The 21,478-nt window shown below is 34.5% G+C and overlaps 1 protein-coding gene and 1 pseudogene across 1 annotated transcript in view; one reads left to right on the forward strand and one right to left on the reverse strand.

Moving 5' to 3' along the window:
• Positions 1-324: 324 nt before the first annotated feature.
• Positions 325-3,902, reverse strand: LOC105749377 (annotated as a pseudogene).
• Positions 3,903-4,089: 187 nt separating this feature from the next.
• FER1L6 (fer-1 like family member 6) overlaps positions 4,090-21,478 on the forward strand; it is a 277,428-nt gene continuing 260,039 nt past the window's right edge. Inside the window, exon 1 of the mRNA XM_031947271.1 lies at positions 4,090-4,159. Coding sequence (XP_031803131.1) covers positions 4,090-4,159 — 70 coding nt within the window. The remainder of the gene's footprint in view (positions 4,160-21,478) is intronic.

Raw genomic sequence — 21,478 nt, forward strand, 5'->3', positions numbered from 1 at the left:
GCAATAGTCTCATAAGTCTAAATGTGGAAAATTGGAGAAATAAGAACATTCAGAGTTGGCAGAGATCTTTATGAATCCCTTAGTTCAACCATTTTCTTTTATAATGGAGGAGTTAGGAAACTGTCTTTTTTTTTTTCCAAGTTTATATTCAGTGAAATTTATTTGATAAAATGCTACAAAAGTCAATGTGGATTTGTTGGCTTCTGCCATTTTAAAAAGGGATGATTTCTTCACTGGAGACATGAAGAAAGTTTTCATTTGAATGTTCCATAAAACAGAGTTTAAAATGGAATAAAACTCTCTATGACTGCAGTTTTGTCAAGATCAGCAGTTACTTAGGAAAATGTCAAGTTGTCCAAGATTTGGTGTAGAACATATAGCATTGTGTTTTATGTTCAAACCAAAAATTGAGGTGTCTCCAGAAAGACCTCTAAAAAAACCAAAATATTTTAGGGAAAAACAGCTTAAGTTATGAGTAAGATACTTTGAGGAAATATCTTTTGGCTTCCTCTTGAATATTTTAAACCTATTATGAACAATAATTTAACATAGTCCAAAAAAGATTGATAGTATTTAAGCAGTGGTCTCTATAACGACATTATCCCGGCTTAGCCAGGGGTCCTCAAACTACGGCCCTGCGGGCCAGATGCAGCAGCTAAGGATGTTTATCCCCCTCACCCAGGGCTATAAGTTTCTTTATTTAAAGGTTCACAAAACAAAGTTTTTGTTTTTACTATAGTCCGGCCCTCCAACAGTCTGAGGGACAGTGAACTGGCCCCCTATTTAAACAGTTTGAGGACCCCTGCCTGTCACCTGAAAATAAAGAAAATCATTATGCAGAACAGGTTGGCTCTGAAAATATTCACATTTTGGCACATCTAGTCACAGCTGGAACCCTTCTTAAAAATGTTGTTTCTACTAGTTATCAACAAAAGGTAAACAAATGAGTTAAGATATTGGGGAACCATTTGAAGAGCTGGATTTTTTTCTTTCATCCATTTTCAATTTCCCAAGTTGTGTGTTTATCATGGAAATGTGACTGTTTAAAAAAGTTCTGAGAGACTGGGTAATTTAATCTCTTTTATTAATAAGATTAGAATGTTTACGAACAAAAGGATGGTTTGGCTGTTTCTCTTAGACCAAAGACCTCTCATGGTAATGGATTCACAGTTTATATGCCCTTCAAAGAGTAGGTATTCCTCAAGGGTGGAAATTGACTCTGATTGGTTAACAATTGATGAGAAAATAAATATTGCAATGAGAGTAAGGGTTTGGGAGTACCAGATTTAAATCACCCAAATCTTGCTCAAAGATATCACCTATCTGACAAAAAGGAGAATCAACGTTTTCCTAGACTTGTCTGGGCAAACACAATGAACAGGAATGCACATTAGCTCAAACTCAGAATTTCTTTTACTATCTGATTAGCTCTTGGTCTGGGTAAATCTCTACTTAAGATTTCCCCCCAAAGTTGGTTTTTCTGAATGAAAACGTAAGAAAAGGGAAAATCCTTGACCCTAATACAATAATTAGTTATTAAATACAAGAGAGAAATACTCATTTCTCACAGAATGAACTCCAGAGACAGGCTACCAAAGCCTATATCTCCAATAGTTACCTTTGGAAGTCCAGCAATTTTATCAAAGAAACATATGGCATTCCTAAACTTTAAATCATCAGTGTATTCCTTTTTCAAGACTTTGCCTGGGTAATTGTTGATTAATTAAAGTTGAAAATTAAAACAAATTTTCTAGAAGTCTTTGCTAGTGGGGTTAGCAAAGAGAGCTTGAAATACTAACAAAATTACTCCTTGAGGAAAGCAGGGAAGGGCACTGATGAAGGATCAGTTTAACCTTCTCATCTTACCCTCTGTGGAGGTTATGGGCAGCCTACCTTGCTGTGTCCAGCCAGAAATCTAAGTTATGTTAAAGCCCTGAGGTTAAATTTCCTGAATATGTATGTCCACAGCTCACACAGTCTTTGTTGAGCCCTTTTGGTTAAGCCCATTACTGCACTCTGCCTCATGCTGTCTTTCTCCATCTTTTAGCTAACTCTTTTAAGGTGCTTAAATCCTCTATGGATTTAGCCTGTCAGCTAAGGGCAGACCTCAACCGCATTGGTGTTCCCTTTCTTCTTGTTAACTGTAAGCTCCACTAGGGAACTTGTGTTTTCCATTGTTAATTGTGAAACACTTTTCCTTGCTAACTATATGTTTTTCCAACTCTATTTCATGTTTACCATTCTTGTTTTATTGTAGCTCTTTATTTTGTCTGTAACTTTTTCCCTAAGTAAACCTACCTTTTGCCAAAGAGAATGACCATTGTGAATCCTTCTCATGACCAAACTCCATTTGCTGGTGAACACTAAATACATGTTTTGAAACTAACAATTCCTCTCATAAATCACATCATGGTGATAGAGGACCAGGCCTAGAGTTAGGAAGGTGAGTTCAAATCTAGTCTCAGGCATTTACTAACTGTCTGAGCCTGGTTAAATCACTTAACCCTATTTATCTCACTTTCCTTATCTGTAAAATGAACTGAAGAAGGAAATGGCAAACTATTGGGGTTATTAAGAGCCAGACATGACTGAAACAACTGAACAACAACAAAGAAAATAGTGCATTTAAAAATGGAAAAAGCTCTTCAAAGGAGTATTGATTTTTTTTTTTTTTTTTTTTTTACCTATGACTAATTCTAATGCAAACGAATAGTCATAAGAAAATACAGCTAAGAATTTCTGGTCTATCTATTGTCTATGATTTCCAATTTTCAGTACTAAATCAGTAGCAAAATGTAACAAAAAGGGTAAGTTATTTTTTTCTTTAGCACACATAATTATAAAAAAATGCATTTTTAGATTCTAGGCAGTCAAAAGATTTTGTTTCTTGGAACTGTTATATATTTTATATTTATACTGGAAGGAATCTTCTTCAAAAACAAGTTGTACATAAACAAGCTTGTGTGTGGGAACTGAGGATCCAGAGAGTTTAGTCTGAATTAGTGCCTTGCAATTATTAAGATTAAAACCATTTATTTCCATTAACTTTTCAGTCTCTTTCAGGTCAAAATCTTCCAGAATGTGATTCTTACCTCTGGAAAGATCCTCTTGAGCAGCATCTATTCCAAGAATAAATAAGAAATTGCTTTTGGAAATGAGATTTACTCCAGAGGTATCTTAGATTAGAGATGCTATCTTCATCTTAAAGGATCCTCCAGAATTTCAGGAATGCAGAACAACAGTGTTTTTTGTTTGTTTGTTTTTTGTTTTTTAACAGGTTTGCCCCTAGTGCTTTCTTCATTTTGCTTTTCTAGAAAATGGTGTAAGGTATAAATATCCTCACCTATTTGTTGGATTTGTACTTCTTGAAAGACAAGTTTAAAAACATTCTCATAGTTGAGGTTAGCTTTAGTAGGTGAAACAGCAGCATTGTTCCCTTATACTGTCAGACTACAAACTATCTAAGAATTGAGACATATCTATTGAAAAATAGATCACCTTCACATCTATCTGCCGATTTGCTTCTGACTTGTGTAAGTCTTGTCAGAAGCCTCCCTGAAGCCTTCAAAGTCACCCCAGGAACTATTGCATTTTATGGGCGCCAAGTAGCTCTTGTCAGAAACACCAGGTTCCCCTTCAGGAGAGAGGACAGCTGCATTTCTTGTCTTGCTTTTCAGTCATGGCAGAGTGAAGTGACACAGCTTTTGCTCAGAAATTCATAATTTCTATGGTTCCCTTTGCGGGGCTTGCTAACAGAAGCCCTTTCTATCACTTCCACCCAGGTTTCTGAGAGAGCTCCCACTGGCAATCTGTCCTGCTTTTTAGCAAGGAAATCTTGGAGGGAAATTAAGAAACAAACCAACCAACCACTCTGGTACCAAAGAGGAATCAGTGATGTTCATCCTGAGGGGCCATTTACTTCTTCGTTTGCTAGAAGGAAGGGGACAAGAATAAGTCTCGGTGGTTACCCACTTCAGGGAGCCCAGCCTTTTCTTTTAGGGAATGGCACACAGCCGTTCTGCTAAAGAGTTAGACCATTTGGAGTTAATTCAGGAGAGTCAGCAACACTAAGGGACATGAGAGGCGGAGATGGGACTCTGGGGGTCCCGGGCTGAGAAGAAAGTAACCTTCTATGGGGAGAGGAGGAGGAGGAACAAAAGTAGGCAGCCATTTTCTTATTTGTCTGTGGCAATATATTTTTTCTTAATATCACCTTATTTTCTAGTATTTGTAATGCAGAGAGCATAAATTGGCATGTAACCTGTAAAAACTAATAATAACTCATTCTTCTTCCATTTAGCTCCAGACAGAACAAATAAATCTTGGAAATGGGGAGAGAGGGATGAATCAAATGACAAAAAAAGAGAAAGCAGATTTCTATTGTTAATGTTCCTTGATTTGAAACTAACTTATCCCATATAAAGGAATAAGACTTCCTACATGGTTTTTGATCTGTCAAGAACTCAGAACTTAGAAGGTGCAATGATGCCCTTTAGCCTTTGGGAGGTGCTGAGAAATAGACTCCTGGTAAGGACATAAATTATTATTTGTCTATTCTGATCAGAAATTTAGAATTAGAAGGAACCCCTGAAATCATCTAGCCTAACTCCCTTAATTTCACATATGAGGAAACTGAGACCCAGGAAAGTTAGATAATGTGAATTATTAGGTTTTAAGTAGTGGAAAGGACTCAAAAAGTGTATGAACCTTTTTATTCAGCTCTTTAGCCTTCTCTCCCACCCTGATTTCTCTGGGGGTAGAAAGGCAGGGAGAAGCTCTGTTCATCTTCTTTTCCAGTAGAAATTGATGGAAAATTGTCTTTCTCTATGATAAGCAGAGAGCCAAGTAGCTATTGCTCCCCAGTTCTTACCTTACCTTTCCCCCTAACTTCTGTCTTTCACCCTTCATCCCCCAACATACATACTTCTCTACCTTGATCTCTTTCCTGCATAGTCAGTGCTGGAAAGCCACATGGACTGATATAAAAATAGGCCAATGAGAAGGCAGTGGTGACTTGTCAATTGTCACACAGGTAGTAAGAATCAGACCAGGGATACAATCTCATGTGTAATCATTTCAAAATCTGCACCATTTTTCTTCACCATAAGGCTATCTCTAGAGTCTGAAGATCATTATCTTCTTGTGATAAAACCCTTTCTATTTAATTTAGTGAAAATAAGCACTGTGTAAATTGTTGGGGATGCAAATATAAATAAAAATAGATGGTCCCTGCCTTCAAGGAATTTATAATCTAATAGGGAGAAGATAATACACAAAGGATATAGCTATTGGAAATGGAGAAATTAGGAAAAATACATGATTACCACAATATAGATAAAAAGAACAAAATAATTCATAACTAAACTCTGTATAAATTTAATAACCAGAAAAAATGAGAAAATGAACTTTCCTTCCTTCTTTGCAGAGATGGAGTTTCACTTTCATAGAAGTTTGGAAAGTAGCCCTCAACTGCTATATGGCTTAATTTTGCTGAATTGCTTCCTCTCTCCCCATTTCTTTTCTAGTTTTTGTTACAAGGGATGGATTTATAGGCAAGGTATAAAGTAAAAATACATTTGTAAATAAAGGCAATATAAAAACAAAAAATATTAATACAAATAGGGAAAAAAGACTGAAGTGTTCTTAACAAAAAAGGAGGGCCCCAAGAGGTTCAGTATCTTTCTGAGATCACAAAGTCAACAGCAAGGCTTAACACCAAATCCCACGTATTAACTCTCCACTCTAGTAATTTTTCTTGAAGGCAATCACAGAGTCAAAAAATTCAGACCATGAATGGTCATCTAGTATAACCTTCTATTTTATAGATGAGGAAAGAGACTATAGGGAAGTTAAGCTCAAGATCACACTGGCATAGGAGATAAAGCTCAAGTTTTCTGATTCTAAACTCAATTCTCATTTCACTGTACCATGTGGCTCTTCTTGAGAGCAACCTTTCAAATATAATTTATTTATTATTTTTTAAAGGTCAGTTTCTTTGTAAAAATGAATGTCTTGGATTAGGCTTTTAAATAGTTCCATCTTTCTATGATTCTATAATTCTACTAAAAAAACAACCCTTATTTTTATCTGAAAAGGCAAGCTGATATAAAATTTTGTTTTATGAAATCATGAAGAATGTGAATTATGTGAACTGAAAATTATCCAATTCCATAATATTTGTACTAGGGGACTATCTTGAAGCTTGCAGGAGATTATAGGACACACAAAAGGAAGAGCTGCTTTACATAGTAGGAAATGCTACAGATGAGAGAGCCCTTCAAATGTCTAATAAGGGCATAAGGACATCCATGGCTTATTGAACTGAAGATTACTTCAGCATCCTGATAGAGCCATGATTTTTATGGGTATGGAAACTTCTTTCACAATGCACTTTTACTTATTCTATCAAATACTTCTCCTATATTTTTTCCTTAAATCTTTCACAAATGCTCTGATCAATAAACCAAATTCTTTATTGTCTCTGCTTTTTAAATAACTACATAGTAAACACCCAGGCTATCTGTTATTTAACTTCATGAGTCACTCTCCTTTTCACTTATATAAGCTATTTTTTTCTATAACAATACATGCTGATTGATCCTAAACATTTCTAGTTTTCTCAAATTTAATGGCTTAAATTTTAAATTTTCAAATTTAATTTAAATTTTATTAAATTAAGTGGTTTAATACTGAGCTACAATAAGTTATAATTTTAAAAAGTTAGGAATGGAGCAGTAGATAGAGGACCAGCTCTGGAATCAGGAGAATGTGAGTTCAAACCTGACCTCAGAACGTGATGCTGACTAGTTGTGTGACAATGGGCAAGTCACTCAGCCTCAATTGTTTCACAAAAAAAATAAGAAATTTTGGGGATTGGTGTATATTTTTTAGAGCTACATGGATGGGCAAAGCATCATGCTATGAGATGGGAGGAGATAGCAATCAATAAGATGTAATCTCGGCCTTCAAGAAGCTTACATTCTACTTGAAAAATGCACATGGGGTTCACGCAAGCAAGCACACATACTCCCCTCCCGACATACCCTTACATCTTGAGATTGCTGTCACGAAAAGGGAGCCAGCCAAGTAATAATAGAAAAATCACTGTTTTGGAAATTTAGGTTTTGATCTCAGCTCTGTCACTAATAAGCTATGTGATCTTAGATAGATTAGACTGTAACTTCTTAAGGACTGGTACTATCTTTTGCTTTTCTGTGTATTCCCAGTGCTTATACTCTGAGCAATTCACTTAATCCTGTTTTTCTCAATTTCTTCATTACTTAAATGAGCTGGAGAAGGCAATGGCAAAACTACTCCATTATCTCTGCCAGGCAAACGCCAAATAGGATCACAAAGAGTTGGGCCAGATTGAAAAAGATTGAATGACAAAAATAAAAGTGTTTAGCACAATAGTAGACTCTTAAATATTTACTGAATTGAATAGGTCATTTCATCATCTCTTGCTGTCACCTTAAAAAATAATGTTGTTGGACAAAGTGATTTTTTTTATAGTCTCATTTTATATTAACATTCTATGATTCCTTAATACTCAGTATCAGAATTGGGCACTGGGTAAGGGTTACCCAGAAATGAAAATTCCCATGTTATGTGGAATGATCTTCTGCAAAAAGTTTTTTTTGTCTTTTTAAAATTTCAATTATTTAGTCCTCTTTCTCCCCACCCCCTTCCAACTTCCATAACCTATAACATTGGTAATTATGGCCCATAATGGAAAGGGAAGAACTTCCTATTGAATTGATCCATGGTAAGGAATGACTTGTAAGGAATGTTTTCAAGTGTTTTCTTATTTATTGTAATAGTCAGTCTGCCTAATACAAGCACACCTATATTGTCACTTCTGTCTTTTTCTCCTCTGATGAAATGTGGCATGTTAATTATAGTTTTCACAAATAGATGCTGGACACACATTTTAATCTAAAATTAAAGCCTTTACTGTTTATTGTTACTCCAGAAAAGCTAACCTGTCAATAAGAACAAATGGCTCAGCCAGTCCTGTACTGTGCCACACAATATTAGCTGTCAAAGGAAGGCACAAAGTACAAGAAACATTCTGCCTCTGATTTGTTGCTGCAGCATTTCTCTGACAGGTTGGCAGAAGAGAGAGAAGAAAAAAGACATTTTCTGTTTAAACTACAGGCTAGAATGTCCTAACTAGTTTATAGTGAATGGAGTGAATCTCTCTGAAATTCTCTGGCAGAATTAATAAAATCTCAATTAGAGTAATTTTCAGAGAACACCTGCTTCTTATATGCTAACCTGTCCTCTTTTCCTAACATACCCTTCCTCCCAAAATGTGAGGACAAAACCAACGAAAAGAAATGTGATAAAGATAAATGGAAGATCTGGGCTTAATTTTAAAAAATGCTTAAGTTCCTAATTCCATAGCAACTTATATAAAAATGACCAAAAAGTTCTTTCATATGTCCCTCTGGTTGGAGGAGATGAGCACCAAGTTCTCTCTCATGTTTCTAAATCTATGACACTAATCTGATGACCTGAGGTTTTTATTACCAATTCAATAGGAAATAAGAATGTAACGAGCCTGTTCAAAATGGTCAGGGTGCATTAGTCTTGTTTCCCTGATAGAAATAAAATATTCAGATTACAGAAAGTATATAGATTGGGTAGACAACATCTGCAGCCTTCTGTTTAATTCTGTCTAGCCGCATTTAATGAGAAACATCAAATAAACTAGAAGAGTGTGAAAACCGAGTCTAAGGATGAATATAAGACAATGAGTCTGCTTCTGAAAGTATGGATGATATGGGATGAGTCAAAATATGTATGGGGAAACAGACTGCTGGCTGGCTGTTTACTCTGTAGTGGACAAACCTTTCTGATTGGAGTTCTGAGGTGGAACTGTGATGGTGATCGAGACAAAGATTGTTTTAAACCTTCCATTGGAAGGAAAAAGGAGCAGGGAGGGGAGGATGGGAAGAAGAGGGAAGAGAATGAAGAGGGAGAGATAATCATAGAGAGAGACAGAGAGAGACAGACAGACACAGAGAGAAAGACAGAGAAACAGAAGAGAGGAAGAGAGAAAAAAGAAGAGAAACAGACAGAGAGAGAAAAAGAGAGAGAGAGAGAGAGAGAGAGAGAGAGAGAGAGAGAGAGAGAAAGAGAGAGAAAGAGAGAGAGAGAGAGAGAGAATGAGAGAGTCTTTAATTTGCTTTCCTCACCCATGAAATCATAAGTTTATGGCAAGATAGTTTTTCTGTCTCATTTCATTGTGTCCTGCTTTTAGGTGGATGAATGTTAAGAGCTCAAGTGGACTAGATGATGAACTTGTGGGCTTTAAGAGGTCAGATGAGCCAGCAGATTTGCCAACCTCTAGAGCCATGAGGGTCTTGGTCTATAGTCTAAGATATCTCATTGGGTCTTCATAGCAACTCTGTAAGGAAGGGAGATGTTCTATGACCAATCTCATGTTACACTGTAAGAAGTTCAAGGCTGTTAACCCTTAGTGGAACTGACCTTGGAACTTAGCTGTTCTTGCTCCTAGCTCCCATCCTAATTAATACCTCTACTCTGGAAAATACTGTCATTTGGAAGATGGATTCATGTTGGCTCCAAGAGAAAGAACAAGACGACACAGAAGATTATGAAGAATGCTGACTTTTGTCTTAGAGGAACTTGCTCTTGAATCTCAGCCTTTCAATTTAGTGCCTGTTGACCTTATATAAGCTACTTCCCCTCTGGGTCTTTGTTTCCTCATCCGAACAGTTTATTTTATTTTTTAAATTATTTAAAACAGATTTTAGTAGCTTTTTATTTTTCCAACTACATGCAAAGATAATTTTCAGCATTTACCTTTATAAAACCTCATGTTCCAAATTTTTCCCTCCCTCTCCCGACCTTCTCCCATAGACAGCAAGTCATCTAATATAGGTTTAATTTGTGCAATTCTTCTAAATATATTTACACACTTATCATGCTGCACAAGAAAAATCAGACCAAAGGTGAAAGAAAAAAAATGAGGAAAAAACAAGCAAACAATAATAACAGAAAAGTGAAAATACTATGCTTTGATCCATATTCAGTCTCCATAGTTCTCTCTCTGGATGTGGATGGCTCTTTCCATCATATGTCTATTGGAATTGCTTTGAATCCCCTAATTGAAAAGAATCAAAAACTTGAACATTTTTGAGGTGCTTTCCAGCTTGAATGTTCCAGTTGATATATGTGGAAATGAAAGTAGATTTTGGCCCAGTAAAAGGAAAAGTTTTCAAACAATTAGAATCCAAAAATGAAATGGATTGCTTTGTTGAGTAGTAAGATTCCTATCACTTGAAATATAATAACATTATAGAATATAGTGGAAAGTATTTTGGGATCATGGAATTTCAAAACAGAAAAGTTTAGCTTGCTTGAAACATGAATTCCTTCCATAAAATCCTCAAACAAATGGGCATTTATATTCTGATTAGAAATCTCCAATGTCCTCAATTTTATAAAATGATTTATTTATTTAGTTGTGATGGGAGACTATTGATTTTAATGGGAAAAAAGAGAACAGCATTAATTGTACAAGATCATTTTGGGGGAAAAAAGAAAGAGAAACTTTCTTCTATCAGTTCTTTTTTTCCTTCACATAACATCTGAGTAAAAAAACCAAAAAAACAAAAAACTCATCCCTATGTCTCAGAAGAAAACAGATTGAGAGTGAATTGTCAGAATCTCATTGCCTATTCTCTGACATGGTTCAGAGAAAGGGAGAAAAAAGCTGAAAGAGTGAGTGAGAGAGAATAATGATTGTTAGACCCTCAAGTGATTGTCACTAGATTATGACTATTTCAGGAGAAGAAAAGGATTTGCTAGATGGCCTTATGTCTTGGGTATCCCTATCTCCATAATAGCTCTTTTTGATGGGATTTGATCCTGGTTAAGAAATGGAGATACTGATCAGTGGAACAGATTAGTTATATGAAATACAGAAGCAAAAGAGCATTGTAGTCTAGTGTTTGGTTAATCCAAAATCCAAATCCTATTCTTGTGTGGTTAACCCTCAGCTATGAGGCAAGAACTTACTATTCTACAAAAACTCTTAGGAAAACTGAAAAAATCCCCACAACAGTCAGGCAGAAACTAAATAGAAGTCAACATCTCACATTATATACCAAGATATGCTCTAAATGAATTTATGACCTATACACAAAGAATTATATAAACAAATTAGAGGAACAAGGAAGAAATTATTTTTCAGTTAAATAGATTGGAGAAGAGTTCATGATTGAGGAAAAGAATAGAGGGGAATCATAGCAAATAAAATGGATACTTCTAATTATATAAAATAAAACATTTTTGCACAAACCAAATCAATGGAGTTAAAATTATGAGACATAGGTTGTTGGGAAAGTACTTTGTAGCAAATTTTTCAAGATGCTTGGGAAAGGATTCAAATTTATAAGAAGAATAAAAGCCATTCTCTTTAAAAAATTTTAAAAGCATTTTTATTCAAAGTTTCAAGTTCTGAATTTTTTTCCTTCTTTTTTCCTTTCCCTCTCCCTTCCCTGAAGTGGTAAATAATCAGATTCAGGTTATACAGGTGCAATTGTATAAAACATAATAAAAGCCATTCACAATTTTAAAGAGTGAAAGAAAATAAATAGGTAATTTTCTGAGGAAAAAAAAATCAATCTATCATTAGCTGTAATAAAAAAGTAGATCTAAATAATTAATAGTAATTGCCATTAAGAATGGCAAACTAAAACAACTCAGAGATTCTACTTCACAGCCATCAGATTAGCAAAGGTGACAAAAAATTGGAAAATGAGAAATATTGGAGAGGTTGTGAGTAAACATTTCATTAATATCTATGATGTTATGAAGGGGTTCAGCCATTCTTCAGAGCAATTTGGAACCACGCCCTCCAAAATTGTGTATATCCTTTGACTCAGTGATACCACTATTAGTTTGATACCCCAAAGAGATCAAAGAAAGAAGAATAAAGCCCATAAATGCAAACATCTATAACAACTCATTTTGTGGTAGCAAAGAATTGAAAACTGAAGGGATACCCATCAATTGGCAAATGACCAAGCAAATTATGGTATGTATAAGTGATGGAATACCTATTGTGTAATAAAAAATTAAGTGAATGCTTTTAGAAAAATTGGGAAGGTTTATATGAATTGATGCAGAGTGAAATAGATACACATGCAAAGACATACACATATACTTTAAATATGTATGTATGTATATGTACGTACATGCACACATACATACATACACATGTGTATACTTTAAAACTGGAAAAGACCAAAAAGAAGTAAGTAGATTCAGAATAACTTAAGCTATAATATCACCATTGCAAAAATGAACAATTCTGAAGGACTTAGTGACTCTGATCAACTTAATGACCAATTATAATTTCAGAGGACTGATAAAGAAAAATGCTGCCTGCTTTCTCACTTAACATAGACATAATGGATGAATATGCAGATTTCTTTCCTTTCTTCTCTTTCTCCTTCTCTTTTATATTTCTCATATGAGTGAAGGTAAGTGGGAAATAAAATGCATGTTTGATAATTTTTTAAAAAAATAAAAAATTTGAAAAGGAAAACAGTTATAAAAATATATTCAGTTATAAGCAAACGGTCCAATAACATATTTTATGGGTAGCAGCAACTTTAAAAAAAATAGTTTGCAGTTAGATAAGATTTTACTTTAACAAAGCTCCATATCATTCCCTATCATTTGTTCTGATCTTTTAATTTACCTGAAATGAACCTCTTTTCTCTGATAAATCTTCATTCTAAAGTTTTAAACTAATTTCCTTTCTCAGAAAATTTTGAATGAATACAAACTCTTTGTGAACTGCTTCCAAAATTTACTTTGCCATTACTTTCCCCAAGAACACCTCCCTGTAGATTAAATGGCATATTTGTATTGGAAACAATTTTCATTTTTCATTTTTTTCTTCTTTTTTCTCTCTCCATAAGGACCCATCTGTTACAGAATTGCAGAACACAGAGGCAAAATTGTTCTTTCTTTATTCATTGGAACATGACTCTGGGCTGAGTGTTCAATTAGACAGTGAAATAATTCACTCAAAGAAAACAGCAACACACCAGTAAGGGCATTTGAAGAAAAGAAACAACATAGAAGGAAAATAACTAACACAAACTGACAGGAAAAAAATCCATAAATAAAATTTAGCACACACTTCAGACTTGGAAACCAAAGGAATTGTGTGGACCCACCAATCTCATGACTTAAAAGAACATGGATGACATGTGGTAGCTGAAGCTCATCATGGCCCATAGATTGGTTGCAAATGTTTCCTGTTGTGATTTAGGAGAGAACAGTTGGTAGAAAATAGGTGTTCTGCTGAACTTAAGCAATGCAGGAAGACTTACAGAAAGATGTAGATATAGATCTACAATAGGGAAAAAAGACATTGATTTCTTCTTGCCCCCTGGACCAAACCTTCATTACCCTACATCCTTAACCTTCCTTCCCCTTCCCATAAGTTAGCACAGAGAAGATAGATTATAACTGATATTTAACATGTGCTTGACTATTGTCTATAATGACAGATATTATGAAGAGTCAATCAAAATAAGAGTTGGATCTTAGTTAATTAATTTTCAGAGAGAATGGAGATTCTATTTCACTGGAGGTTGACTGTTTCTGTCTATGATTGCAGGAGTGTAACACAGTGAAAATCATTATTAGTGGTAACATCTTGGAAAAGCCAAAAAAATGAGCATATGTCTGATGAAACTAAGCCTTTCAGACGACAAAATGAGAGCACCCCCCTTCACCTTTATACAGCAAAAGCTAATGTTTTATTTTATTTTTTTCTTGTTGAAACTGAAGGGAAGATATTTTTGATAATGTATGTACTTGTTACTCCAGGGTAAGGATATCAATCAATAAAGCCATCAGTTGAGAAGGATTTATTAAACCTTTTCTGTGTACTTGGCTCTGCATAGATGCTGGGGATACAAAGAAAGGCAAAAATAATTCTCGCCCTAGATTAGTTTATCTCTGAATGAAGGAGATTTGTATTTGGTCATGTAGACAAGGTGGATACATGAAAGACATACACACATACAAAATTATAGTTCCTTCTTCTGAGAGAGGAAATAGTTTAAAAGAATATGACACTTTGTACCAGAGAAATATGTACTCTCTGTATTCAAAAAAAGTGTTTTCAGGCCATAAACTAATAAGAGTTATGAGTATTCTGCACATAGGTCTCAGAATATCAGAGGTAGGATCTGAACCCAAATCTTTTGACTATAGTATCAGTGAATTGGAGGCCTAGGGTAGGGAAGGCAATAAACATTTATATAGTGCCTACTGTGCGTCAGGCACTTTGCAAAGAACTTTATGTACATTATCTCATTTGATCCCCACAACAACCCTTCAAGGTAGGTAATATTATCATTTCCATTTTATATTTGAAAAAAGTAAGGCAGCAGAGATTAAAGTAACTTGCTAGGAGTCATACAGTTGTAAAATATCTAAAATTGGATTTGAACTCAAGCCTTTCTGCTCTATCCACTGCACTATTTAGTTTCTGCTTTAGTTTCTATCTCCTATGGTTGTTACTACATTTCTTATAAAGCACTTGACAATCCCAGTGGCCTAAGGGCTTTTGATGAGGTTACTTGTTCCTTCCTAAATTAGATAATCTGTTCTCTAACCTAGGGCTGCAAAAAGCTTTCCTCAGCTGGTTAGCCTTCTTCTCATACTAAGCCTCTCAGATTTTATATCAGTATTTTCATGAGATAACTGAGATGACAGTAGAAAACTAATAATTTTATCAAAAAATATTATTATTATTATTATTATTGTACAGTGAACTAAGCAGCTGTGTCTGCACTCACTACCCAAACTGTTGACTCCCAACTTGGTTTCCTCCTGTAGCCCGTAAACCAGGAAGTCTCCATCTCCAAATTGACAATTATGCTGACTTAGTATTTTGTGACCAAAAAGCAAACAAATTGCTCATCTGTAAAATGGGAATAATAATAGCATCTACCTCCCAGGGTTGTTGTGACTATTAAATGAAATAATATGTCTAACGTACTTTGCAAAGCTTAAAATACTACATATAAGTATACATACACATATAAATATAGTTACTCACTATTATTATTATTACCTATTTTCTAACCCTCTTTACAAAGAGAAATGTTGCTTGTGAAATATCATATAGTTTAATCATTCTGTGTTTTCTTATTGGAATAGTTCTCCCCAAAAAGAAGGAAGCTGCACTTGTGGTGGTACAGTGATGGAGGAATGACTTAGATCATTAGCATCACCAGCCCTGATTTAGAATCCTGGTTGTACCACTCATTATCTTGAGCAAGTTTATTTAACATCTCTGGGCCAAGTTGGATTAGCTCACTCCAAATATGGCCTCAGACACTTACTAGCTGTATGATTCTGAGCAAGTCAGTTAATCTTACTTGTCTCAATTTCCTCATCTGTAAAATGAACTGGAGAAGGAAATAGCAAACCATTCTAGTATTTCTACCAAGAAGGAGTTGGACACAATTGAAATGACTGAATCACAATAGCACTTCTCAGGGTTGTCATGAGATGAAAGAAAATAATTATAAAGTGTTTTGCAATTACATATATATATATAGATATATATATATATATGGTGATATATAAATGCTAGCTATTACATAAATGCAGGCTATTTTAAGTTTATTATCTGCTAGATAGGGTATTACTTTTTTATTTGTCCTAAAACTTTCCCTTACAAGCTTCAGAGGAGCCAGTGGATAAGTTCTTATTCACGTCATCTATAAATTGCATTATTTTATAGAGCTTGACTATATTAAATCTGTTTTCTTGCAAGTAGAAGAGAACATTTCCTCAATTTAGATGGAAATTCACAGAATATTAGAGTCCCAAGAGTCTTTAGAAATAATTCAGTCTAATTCTCTTCTTTTATAGAAGAGGAAATAAATCTCTAAAAATAAACAGACTTGCTGACCTCTCTCAGGAGGAGCAGTTATAGTGAAATAGTTCAAGTCTCGGATTTGATTGAAGAGCCTGAATTTGATTTCCAGCTCTGCTATTCATTGCTCTTTTGGCTTTTGGAAGATGTTCAACCTCTCTGACTGGGCCTTGGTTTTAGGAAGGGCAAGATAATCTTTGACCATGTCCCCCACCAGATTTGTTGCTGGCTTCGGCAGCACTTACACTAAAAAAAAAGTACTGCTTTAGAAAGGGCAGTGAGGTGAGAGAGTCCAACTGACAACCCTTTCACAGACTTTTCAAGTAGCATATAGTAAAATGTTCAGCTTATCGAGCCTACTGACTAACCTAGCAATTTTGCTAATGAGGAGTTTTCAGCATTTGAACTATTGAAGGGGAAGAAAAAAAAAGGATGGAACAGGAAATAGGTATTAAATGAGTCTAGTGTGTGCTAGGTGCTGTGTCAAGTACTTTTTACAAATATTATGCAATTTGATATTCATAATCCTGGAAGGTATTATTCCCACTTTACAGTCAGAGAAACTAAGGCAAACATAGATTAAGTGACTTGTCCAGTGTCTTACAGCTAGAAAATATCTGAGGATGGATTTAAACTTAGGTCTTCCTGATTTTATGCTCAGAGATTTGTTTATTGTGCCTCTGGCCTCCTCTGTAAAGGAAAAAAGAAAAGAGGAGAAGGGAAGGGAAGAAAGAAGAGGGGGAAGGAAAAAAAGGAAGAGAAAAAAAAAAGGAGATAACATAACATTAATAAGTATCTGGAGAGAAGTGAATGATGAAGTGGTGTTTCAGAAAGTGAATGTTGTTAAGTTATATTTTATTAATCATAAAACTTTTAAAAATTTTATGGGGTTTAATATATAATATTAGAGGATACAGCATGTGAGTAATCACTATTAGGAAAAGGGGCAAATAAAGAGAAAAGGAAGTAAATAAAGGAGAATAAATAATTTTAATGAACTGAGGCAAGAATTTGAGCCAGATGACTAATAAGAAAAAGATTGGTTTTTTTAACAGAAAGAAAATATACAAATATAATTATTTATTATACTGGAGGTTGGGATGTTAAGATTTAATATGGTGATAGATTCAGTAGCAAATTGAAGGGTTATAAGTAAATATCATTTACCTGTATCTTGCTACATTATAATCCTTTGAGTTTATTCTTTTCATTTAATTTTTAATATGAAATCTTCAACAGATAAAAACATTCCAAAAATACAAAGATCCCTTATGGATTCTTGAAATTCTAAGATTTGATTCTTTTCAAAGTTAACAGATCTGAGTTCAAAACCTGTCTCTTGATCTGTAAAAGCTGTATAATTTTGGGCAGGTCACAACCTCCACAGGTCCTATTTTTCTCATCTGGGTTAGATGTGTGACTGATCTTAGTGACTTAGTCATACAATAGATCTATGATTGTGTATGCAGTATTATGTTTCAAAGGAACATTTTTGTATCCAGAGATTCATAGTTTCTTAGAATCAAAGAGAACCTCTAAGATCATTTAGTTCTTCTACCCAAATTATGAATTCTATCTGATAACTGATTATTCACCTTCTGCATGATGAGAGTCAGTAACTCACTTGTCTCTTGAGGCAGCCCCATTCTAATTTTTTCATAGTTCTGATTGTTAGAATGAGCCAAAGTTGGTCTCCCTCTAACTTCTGCTCTATGCATGTATATATGTGTATTTTTACCTTTATATTAATGATACATCATTTGGATTATTCTAAATGATTTAATTACCTTATACCTAAAAACTCTTTTGCCACTTTCCTCCCACTCACCCACTCTTGTGAGATCTTTCTATAATCTATTTTTGTCAATGTCACATTTTTACTACTTAAAGAAAGAGAAAATGTAATTACTCAATTAATTTTAATGTAGCATAGAGTTGAAATAATCCTTCATATCAATTATTCACTGGCAACTTTCTAGGTAGAATTGAATGGGGTTGTCACTTGCAATTAATAAAGGTGTATTATTCAATCCTCTTTATTCTATGATTCCATGAAGTAGGAGAAAGAGATGGGAAAGAAGAAAGATCAGTTTATTAGAAAAGGAAGGATTATAACATTTTTTGATTTCATGTCCCTAAGCCCCAAACTTGAATCTTCTGAAAATACTATATTTGTATTTGAAATGGACTCCTGATAGTATCTTAGGAGGTCATCAAACCTTCTCTGTGCTCCATTACTTATGAAGCCAGCATCAGTACTGAAACTTGGGTTACAATTAAGTCACAAAAGAATATAAGCAAATAAAAGGTTCTTCTTCTTAAACTAGACACTTACCCCAATAGAAAAAGTTATTGCCGCTGAATTTATCCACCAAACCATCAGAAATAGCATTTTCAGCTTCTGCTCAGACGTAGATAGTCTTGCTAGTTCAAATGACTTTAATAGCTGCTAATTCTCTGGGGAGATCTCTAACATTACTCCTGTAGTGTTCCATTTCCAGTGAACCAGTTCAATTGGAAGATTTCTATATTCTTTTCTGACTCTATCTTCCTGTTTCTCTTTAACTTTATTCCTAACTGGAAAAGAAAGTAGGATTGAGAAAACCTCTGTACAGCTACCAAACTAGATGCCAGTCAGTCAGTCAATAAGTATTTTATTAAGTATCTACTAGGTGCCAGGTACTTTGCTGAGGTCTGCACATAGAATATGGTCCAGAGTTCCTTGGAATACCTGCTTTCAAGGATATTTCAAGGTCACAACTATTTTTATAATAATACTAAGATAGTACTAATAATACAGTTTCAAATAGTAAATATCAGTAGTAATTCACATAAACAAAAGCTCTTGATAGAAGAATCCTCTATTTTTTTAGGATGTAGAAGAATCTTGAGGAAAAAAAAAGTTTGAAAACCAGTGCAATAGAGAATAGCTACACTATAGAGAAAACAAAGAGTACAAGGAAGATAAAAATCTAAGAAAAGAGGCAAATTAAAACAAAGTATGGTCAAGAAGAAGGATAAACTGATGATCTTAATACAAATACCAAAAAAATACGAGAGGAAACAATATTGCACATATGAGACCCATCCTTGGAATTTAACCCTGAAAACTACCTTATTTAAAAGAAACTAAATAAGTGAAAGGGGTATGGGTGGGTTGTGGAAAAGCATTGTAGAGTAACAGAATATACTCATCAGAAAAACTAGGAGCCAAATGGGGATACAAGTATGGTATAGAGAATTTGGGCAATGATCAGTAGAGGTAGTAACAGAAGTTATGGTTCATCAGAGTATGTCACAAACCATCCAGACAGAAAGAAATCTATGAGCAGTTTGGCAAAAAGACAATGAGTTTGGCACAATAGGTCAATTGTTACTGATAGGAGAATTTGATTGCTGGAACATCTGTTGGAGCTCTCCCTGCCAGAAGCAAAGCCTTGTTTCTGCCTGGAATTCTAAAACATACCTTAGACATTTAAAAAAAAAAAAAACCTGATCATAATTACCATAATATTTTCTAGTTCATTACCAAACATGATTAATATGTTATTGCAAAACAATTAAATTATTGAAGAATAAGGCCCATGAGGGAAAGTAAAAGAAATTGGGATTGCTAAGGCAAAAGAAGAGAATGCTGGGGAAGAACTAGCCTTCTAATTTGATTAAGGGTCAAAAATGCTATTTGAAAGGGTTATTTTAGAGAGAAGAATAAGAATCTTCCCCAGGAGCCTCATGGTGATATGGAAGTGTCCCTGGGTTCTTCCAAGATCTATGTTAGCAAAAAGCATATGTCAACTGGTCCTACCATAATAGAAAACTTTCACATATAGAACTAGCAACATACTGTATGTTATCTGAGCATCAATTGTTTACAAAGACTCAGGAAGAGTGGGAGAAAGGTGGGGATTTTTTGGCAGCAGCATTGTAGAGAACTTGGAACTTGATTTAGAGTATGTTTATAAAAATGAAAGTACAAATTCTCCAGGCTGAAATTGAACAGAGAATAATGTCCATGTTTACTGATGGAAGAACTTCTCCAAATCATATAATCATAGGATCAATCAGAAGAGAGCACAGAGGTCATTTAGTTCTGCCCCTATCTTATGAGGGAATTTTTCCTTTGCCAACTTAAAAAGGTTGCCATTCAGTTTCTCAATGACTTTATCTAGTAAAAGAAAACTCATTAGCTCAAAAAAAAATTTCACTTTTGGGTGACTCTTTGAAAGTAGAATTCTTCAATATTCAAGGGATCTTAAGACTGTAGAAAATATAGTAGATAATGAAGCAGGAACTTCTTGAGAGGAAAATTGATAGACTAGGGAATTAGTTATAATGGAAGGTAGCCATTTTTTGTGTCTTTATTTTTATGTACATTTATTTTTTGATGCAGCTAATACAACATTGATTATGTCACTATTGAGAAATGTACAGTGGCTCCCTATTATTTATTTATATAATATACAAACTCTTGTTTTTGGCATTTATGGCCTTCTAGATAGATGAATAGAGCCATGAATAGGTAAATAGATTGATAAATGGATGGATGGGTAGAAAAATAGCCTGATAGAAAGTGCTTATTAGAAGCACTGTTACTATGTATATGGTTAGTACCATGCAATCTAGTTGTTGACTCTTTATGATTTTGTCTTCACTCTTCTTGTATTGTCAAATTTGTATTAATCTTATTTCATTCATTAGGTTATAAATAACTTCAAGGCAGAGTTTTTATCTTTTACTTTTTCCCTTAATTTATCAGAACATCTAGCACTAGACTAGTTTTTTTTTTGTTTATTTGTTTGTTTCTTTGGAGTCAAAACCCAAATGATCTTTAGAAATTATCCAGTTCAGGATCATGTAGCAAGGACTGAAGGATCTAGAAGAAATTATGTTAAATAAATGGGAGCTAGAAGTCAGAATCCAAGTGGTTGGACCTGCCAATCCAAATGTTAGATAGAAGAGAAAATCAATAGCACGCATAAGAAAGGTGGTGATAAGGGGTAAAGGATATAGCCAATCGCTCAAAAGGCAGAAAGAGGTCATGGGGAGCTTAGCAGTTACTCTCCAGTGTCCTCTTGTACTGAGTGGTGTGCTTAACAGATGGCTACTGAGCTGATTGATAGTGCATGCTCCAGTCTTGATTTTTGAATAGAACCCATTTTTCTTCACAAAACTCCCACTATGATTTCTAATCATATAGTATCTCTAAAAGAATACCAAGGTCAAATTCAGCTTCAGACACATACCTGTGTGACCTTGATTAAATTTCTTAATATCTGTTTGCCATAATTTGGGGTAAAAATAGCATCTCCCTTTCAGGGATATTGTGAAGATCAAATGATATAATATTTGTAAAGCTCTTAGCACAGTTCCTGGCAAACTAGGTCCTATATCAATGCTAGCAATTATAATTATATTACAATTATGTAATCATATAAAATGTATATAATGTAATTGATTTGAACCCAGGTTTTTCCAGATGTACTGATTTGTTAACTGAGGTGAACAGTTGGAAATTATTGAAGACATTATACA

This window comes from Sarcophilus harrisii, chromosome 1, assembly GCF_902635505.1.
Source record: "Sarcophilus harrisii chromosome 1, mSarHar1.11, whole genome shotgun sequence".
NCBI lineage: Eukaryota > Metazoa > Chordata > Mammalia > Dasyuromorphia > Dasyuridae > Sarcophilus > Sarcophilus harrisii.